General features: G+C 31.2%; 1 protein-coding gene across 1 annotated transcript in view; it reads left to right on the forward strand.

Annotated features, from left to right (window-relative positions):
• Positions 1–1,341, forward strand: part of LOC122532900 (microtubule-associated protein futsch-like) — a 13,836-nt gene extending 12,495 nt beyond the window's left edge. The window contains exons 9-11 of the mRNA XM_043662083.1: positions 121–218; positions 299–479; positions 1,187–1,341. Coding sequence (XP_043518018.1) covers positions 121–218; positions 299–479; positions 1,187–1,296 — 389 coding nt within the window. The 3' untranslated portion in view covers positions 1,297–1,341. The remainder of the gene's footprint in view (positions 1–120; positions 219–298; positions 480–1,186) is intronic.
• Positions 1,342–7,975: the final 6,634 nt, after the last annotated feature.

Genomic DNA, 7,975 nt, shown 5'->3' on the forward strand with positions numbered 1-7,975 from the left:
GATATTGTCTCCTTTTGAACTTGATCTACGTATTTTTTCAATGTCGTTTAAAGTTCTTTTTCTTTTTTTTTTTTTTTTTTTTTTTAAATTACTCGAGTTAAACCGAGCTGATTATTCTAGGATCACCGTGGCCAACCACTAATGGAGTGGCCTCGAGCAAAGAAGTGATTCAGCCTTACCTAGATATACTACCGAAAAAGGCACCGCTTTTCATCACGGTAACTCGAGCAACACTTGTGATTACGCTTGTAATTAAAGGAAACGAAGGTCGATCGATTCACGTGATGAAAATTTCCAGCCACTGAAAGACATCGCGGTGGTGAGCGGGCAGACGGCGAGATTCGAGTGCATCGTTCAGGCTGAACCACAACCGAACATCCTCTGGTCCAAGGACGGCAGGATCATCGAGAATTCATCGTGCTACGAGATCCATTATCGCAACGGCGTTTGTCGTCTGACCATAGTGCGAGCATTTCCTGGTAAGGCAATTAATACTGAAATTGAAAATATTGGTGCAAACTTTTGTGGATGAAAATATCAACTTTTTCCACGTGAAACTCTCACATTTGACCTGTGAGGCGAAATATTTCATCCCTGTGAGATATTATATTATAGAGATCATGTAAAGTACAACGAACGCGTATTTTTCGTTTTACAATATTGATCCAGTTGTTTAAAATGTTATTTAAAATTCATTGTTAATGACATTCGTCTCGATTTCATTAGTCTAAAATATGTACAATGAATAAAAACGATGGCGGTCGACGAGTTAAAGTAAATTTTCTAGACACAATTATTGATGAAATTTTTTTTCTCACTGGGTTTTTAGTTTCACTTATTAATTTTAAGAATCGTCAATTTAAAAAGAAAGCGATTATCTTTTTCTTTTCTATTTGTAAATTTGCAAATTCGTAAATTTGCTTTGATAATTGATATTCAACGTTCTAAATTTAAAGCGAATTTTCAGTATCGAATAATTATTATTAAATTGTTATTTCCGTTGGCAATTAATGCTAAATTTCTTTGTTTCTATTTTATTTCATTTCTATTGTACTATTTATTTTATTATATTTATTGTATTTATAATGGAAGAATATTGCCAAATATTGATTACCTTACGCATTACTGTTTTTATCCTATTTTAAGGAATTAAAATTTCTTTTGACGAAAGAATTTCTATTTTCAGAGGACGCTGGCACTTACGCGTGCACTGCAACGAATAGCTTAGGCTCGACAGTAACTTCCGCCATCTTGCAGGTGCCAGGTAACAGACGATCAGTATACGCGCCTATTTAATAATGGTCGAGGAGGGATTAAGCAAAAACAAATTAAAACGCCAAAGAAAAAAACAACAACAAAGAATCACAGCACAATCTAATACGAAGGTGGTGGAACATTGAGTCTCTAACTTCAATCAAACTTCATTATTTCGCTTAATCAGTCTTTTTCCATCTCCAAGAAACATTCATCCAACAAATCATTCAAACGAATATTTTTCTATCGAAAAGAAAGAACATTTCAATTAAGAAAAAAAAAAAAAAAAAAAAAAAACACGACGCGAATAATATAATATATCCGTGATGGTAAACTGGCATAAGGAAAAATGAAGGATTAATGCTTAGAGAGCAAGTATGTGCTTCCCGTCAAAGGGTGCGACATTTTTTTTTTTTTTTCTCTGCATTTTGTACGTACGTAAAAGCAAATGATTGATTTTACGACAGGGGCGAGGAGAACTAGTCAAAATACGATTAGCCGAATAGTGAGAAGTTGAAGAAAAATTCGCGAACGCTGGTGGATACGCTTCTTATTCCTCCTTTTTTTTTTCTTTTTTTTTTTTGTTTCTTCTTTTGTCAGCGCGTAGTGAGCTTCCTCGAATGCATTTTCTCTCTCTCTCTTTCTCTGTCGTTGTTGCCGTGGAACGATTTGAACACGCTTTTTAGTAGGTCGTTTCTTTTTGACTATACTCTGTTCCATCTCACTCTTTCTTCTCTATCACCTTTATATTTCCTCTTATCCTCCGTCTTTCCATCCTCGAGAATTTCTGTCCTATTTTATCCTTGTTAAGCACGCAGCATACGTATTTATAAAGATTCTCCCGTTTTCTTCTATATTTTTTTTCTTTTTCGCCTGAAATTTTTTTTCTTTTTTTCGCCCGCCCTGTCATAGACTAGAGTCGCGGTAATTTACCAAAAAATTGCTACTGAGACAATTGGAATTGGGAAACGAATCGAAACGAAGAAGAAATAATACACGAACTAACGAAACTAATTATTAATTTAGAAAGAGAACAGAAACGGTGAAAAATTTTAGTTTTTTTTTTTTTAAACGAGTTTTCGAACGAAACATTTATTGGACAAAATTAGGCTATTAAGTAAGAATGAAATTTTTAACTAAGCAAATTAAGTACGCCGTGATTCTCAATGAAACAGATGCTAGTCACACGATCAAGCTGTTACACTCGAGCGAGAGAATTACTCATTGAAACGAGCGAGAATCGATAATACAGTGAACGTTCTCGATCGTCGAGATCGTCCACTTTGACATATTAGCTTGAAATAGTAGCATTATTTGAAACGCTTTGTTGCTCGGAGAATTTCGAAACGAAGAAAGATTCGCATTGACACTATTGTTATCGTACACTGATCACTCATCGCAGCAGACAATTTATTGGTATACTGTGTAAATAAACGTGTGCTTTCTCTGCAATATAATGAAAGAAAAAAAAAAAGAAAAAAAAAAATTTAGGTACTATGGTGTCACGAGTTATTTTCTCATCCCCTTGTCCCTCTGTTCCTCTTCTGTGTTTTTCTCTGTCTCTATGGCTGATTGTTCTTTATTGGCAATGGTGCGATTTTGATACGGTGCTGGGACAGAGCATCGATGGCTATATGGTGCAAAATGGTAGGTGTTTTTTGCTAATAATTGGGTATCAGCATGACGTAGTTTTAGGGGCCTGGAATTATTAACACGTCTCATCTCGTTTCGAATTTATTTGATCTGGAATTTAATTTTATTCGCGTAATTGAAGGTAGCATCGAGTGAATTGTAAAATTTATCGTGACAGAGTATTAATAAGAAATAAAAAATATTGTTGGAGAAATTATTGACACTTGGAAATTTCAAGTTGCCGTTTCAAATTTAATTTTATTTAATTAGAATCATTATAAAATTTTGCCTGATGTCACGACGACAGATAAAAATATTATTGATACAATTAGAAATTTCAAATTTAATTTCATAAAATTTATTTTCATCTAATTCGTGGAAATAAGAATTGTTTTGAAAGAATCGTTGACATTTGGAAAGTTTCAATTGTCATTCAAAGTTCAATTTCACTCAATTTGTTAATTAGAATGAAATTGCAAAATCTGTTACAATATTCTAGAAATTCTAGAAATATCTATGATTACAAATTACGATAGAAATATTCGTAAAAGAAAGCAAAACCTTTTATTCGCTATAGAATTGAGATATCGTTACAGAGCATTGCAACATAGATTAAATAAATTTAGACAGCTCTGTTTATTTTTGCTTTAATTTTACAGTTTCATTTACATTTTACGTTTATTATATTTTCTTATCAGATCAACTCCCGATCTTTACCTACATCAAATTTAAATCATCGATTAAATTTCAAAACAATTTGAAATTTGTACAATAAGATGGCTGTATCGTTTTTCTAATTCTATTCTAAACTCACTCCTGAAACCATCAGCGACGCTAAAAATAAATATACACGATTATAAATTCTGCTCGGTTACACGAAACGCATAGCGGCAAATTGGTCACGGTACTGTAACTAATAAAAACAAACTCGACGAATTTCAACATGTTATTCAACAACGTTGAATATAACACATAATACATGCGTCTCTGTATGATACAAACTTCTGAATCTTCCTTCTCAGCGATTCGTAAACATCAAAATACCCAACGATATCGAACGATAAACGAAACTAAAATCCTGATGCGCGATGAATATCGACGTAATCGAAGGTATTTTCAGATCAAATAAATTCCAAGCATCGCATCGATTGAAGAAATCATAAGAAAAATAAATCTCCTGTTTCCGCGTTACACGTGGTGAGTGCTCGCGAGGGAATGAAAAGGGTTGAGGTCGAAAGAAAAACGAAGAAGAAGAAGAAAATAAAGCGTTACGCTGTGAACGGAACGTAGCAATGTATCGAGAGAATAAGCATTGTTCTGTCTTGCTTTTGTTGCACGATTAGTCATACGTATTTCAGGCACCCACTTATTTTCGAAGAGCAAAAGAAATATGTAGAGCGCAGCGTAACATTCGGGGGGGGAGGTTACTAACATCGTGCAGGCCTGTTAATTGTGCTTTTCGTTAATCACTCGCATCGCGGAATCGTGTATATTTGGCCCGGTGAAATCCAGTCCACGCGCGAATATATTTTACGGAGCTTCGTCGGACGAACGAACGGAACGAAAAGTGGATAATTTTTGAGCAAATGAATATGTTCGAGCATTTGAAAGAATAAATACGACGATTAATTTGTAATACGTAGTTAGGATAATCCAATATTGGAAATTCTTTTCCATGCTCTTTTTTTTTTCGAGGATTAAGAATGAAAAATGAAAGAATTGATCATCATATGTACGTGTTTTAATTTCATTGAATATCAAAGAAATTGATTTTAGAATTGAATAATAAGAATATATGAACAGTGTTATGAAAATATTTTAGTTGAGAGGAAAGAGAAAAGAAAATGACAATTGTACAGTGAATTAATAATTAAAATAAACGAGGTGCTTCAAAAATTGTTTGAAGTATTTTAGACGTTTAGTTAAATAGTTTCAAAAGTAATAATGTACTATTCTTTTCCTTTTCAATCGGATCATTATCCTAAAAAGGAAATAAAAGGGATGAATTTTCGTCGAAGAACATCAGGAATTAAAGTGGTGTTTATTCGAACTACCAGCAACAGGTGTATTTCAATTTTGAACGGAATTTCTAATCTGGAACCGTTCTTCGGAGAATGCGTCTAATTTTAAAGTCAGCAATGTTGGGCGTGGCTATGTAACGTTATTCGTAAGTTTGGAAACACTATTCTGTTGAACTGCTTCGAATGTCACAATATACAAAACAGTGTTACTGTTACATCCAAAAATAATGAAAGTCACGGATCCATCGCGAAACAACGCGCAACAATACTGTCGCTATCGAATTAATTTAAAAAAAGAAAATGTAGAATTCGCATTTATTGAAACCTGCTGGAAAACTTGGAAAAATTTATTGAAAGCAAGGATAAGGCAAGACTATGGGTCAAATTAAATGGATTAAATTAAAAAATGAAACAAAACGATAAAAATATTCTGCGAGGAGGAGGGGGGGGGGATTAATATTTTTGGAAGAATACGCGAATACGTTTGTATGCAGGATGAACAGGCTGTTAGGTGATGCGGTATGAAAATAGACGGTAAGGTAATCCCGGAATGCGATGGAAAATATGAGTCGACGATCCAAGAATAAACGAGAGAAAAACAAGCGGTTGCGATTGTTAAAAGATCACGGTACGGTTTCTCTTTTCTTTTTTTATAAAAATCGCGTCATGGCCGCTCGTTCGCGATATTAAACCGCGCCTGTTCGACGTATTGTTGCGCAACCTTTGCTTCTTCTTACATGATCTAACCACCGAGGAAATTTTTTTTATGGCAGACGATCTTCGCGGGTTGTCGATCGTTTTACTTGACATTACGTGAAATTCATTTTAAGCATTATCAAGAATTATCTGCATATACGTAAATTTGTACACGTAAATATAATTTACGATATTACTTGCAATCAGATCGAAATAACAAATACTATTTTCAACGAAGAAGAAGAAGAAGAAAGTTCAAGTATATTGTTAAACATGTCATAAAATATTGATCACTTAGTCTCTAATCTAGCTTTAGTAAAAAGAATTATGTGTTTCATTTCGACAACAAATGCAGCTGTACTAAGTCATCGATGTATAAAATTATGAAATTATAAGAAAGAACTAGTACAGAAGTTTTATATATGAGGTATATAGAAATATAAGAAAAATTCAACATTTTCTTCTATCTTTACCTATCTCTAATCAAAATTTCGAAGATTTATATATAGTATTATATTATATTATATTATAATGTATAAAGTATATGTATATATATATATATATATATATATATAAAAGTTTATATGTAGTTTATATATATTTTTATATATATATATATATAAAAGTTTATATGTAGTTTATATATATTTTTATACATAGCAAAAACTATATATAGTATATATATAAAATATATATAAAGGTTTATATGTAGTTTATATATATTTTTATACATAGCAAAAACTATATATAGTATATATATATAAAATATATATATATAAAGGTTTATATGTAGTTTATATATATTTTTATACATAGCAAAAACTATATATAGTATGTGTATATATATATATATATATATATATATATATATATATATATATATATATATATATATATATATATATATATATATATATATATATATATATATATATATATATATATAAAAGTTCATATGTAGTTTATATTTTTATACATATCAAAAACTATATATAGTATATATATAAAGTATATATATATTATATTATAATATATAAAGTATATATATATAAAAGTTCATATGTAGTTTATATTTTTATACATAGCAAAAACTGTCCGGTTACATGAAAGATTCTATGAAGTTAACTTCAACTCTACAATAATAATTCACAAAATATATCAATATCTGAGACAGTGATCACTACAGTGCTTTATTATTCCAAGAACATTTAGAAAAATAAAGTTCATACAGTCTACTTTGTTCCATTGTATCCAAACCGAAAGTCATTGTTCGAATTACCGAACAGAAGTAATTACCGATAAGAACTTTCATTTAATCGTTTCGCACCGGGAAACCAACGAGACGTAATAAGACACGATTGCAAATCTGCGTGAGGTCTGGCATGAAAACAGTGGCTGAAAATAGTCTTGGTTCGACCAAATTTTGCGAACGAGCTCGTTGATCGGGCGGAAGTACCGTTGCGTTCTTTTCGTTCCTTCGTTCGACCCGTAATTAAGAAATAAATCAAGAAAGAACCAACGACAAAGCTAACGAAAATTGGAAAATTTTTATTTTTCTTTATACAAATGCTCGATTAATATAACAGCTGCGTTCGATTAATATAACAGTCGTTGGACGTGGTTCGTCTATTAAGTGGAACGTTGACATTTAAACAATTTTAAAGAATGATTTATCTCGCTCATTCCGGTCCTAGATTCATTTTATAGTTGTCCATTCGTATTGTCATCGACAATTGGCCCAGATTTTATTTGATAAATATTTACTGCTTTTCTCGTGGGTTGTGATTATTCACTAATCAGTATGCAAGTTTGCTAATATTACCATTAGACTGCAGATTTTGTGAAAAACTGAAAAATATTAGGTAAATAGGTATGTAGAAATTGCTGAGAGAAGGACTAAAATAATATTAAACCTTAATCTTCTTAACAAAGCTACAAATATACTCATTGAGGATGAAACGGCAGTTCGTCATGATGCTAAAGATATTTAAATTTCTTTCAATTTTACACAATCTACTCTGTGGTTAGAAAAAGTAACGATGAAAGAGAATACCATTCCATTTCGTAATTTTACAAACGAATTCGACGATGCAAAATAATCGAAATATATTTAATAATGTGATTCATTCTTAGTATTAATAACATATTAGTTATTTTAGTTATTTAGTATAATATAATATAGCATAATATAACATATTAGTTATTTTAGTATAATATATTAGTAGAATATAACATATTAGTTATTTTAGTTATTTAGTATTAATAACATAGTACAATATAGTATTAATAACATATTGTGTTATTTTAGTTATTTAGTTACATATTGAATCAGAATGAACTTATAATTATAGACAATATCGTTTATAGACGAA

Source organism: Frieseomelitta varia, unplaced genomic scaffold (assembly GCF_011392965.1).
Source record: "Frieseomelitta varia isolate USP_RPSP 00005682 unplaced genomic scaffold, Fvar_1.2 scaffold_480, whole genome shotgun sequence".
Taxonomy (NCBI): domain Eukaryota; kingdom Metazoa; phylum Arthropoda; class Insecta; order Hymenoptera; family Apidae; genus Frieseomelitta; species Frieseomelitta varia.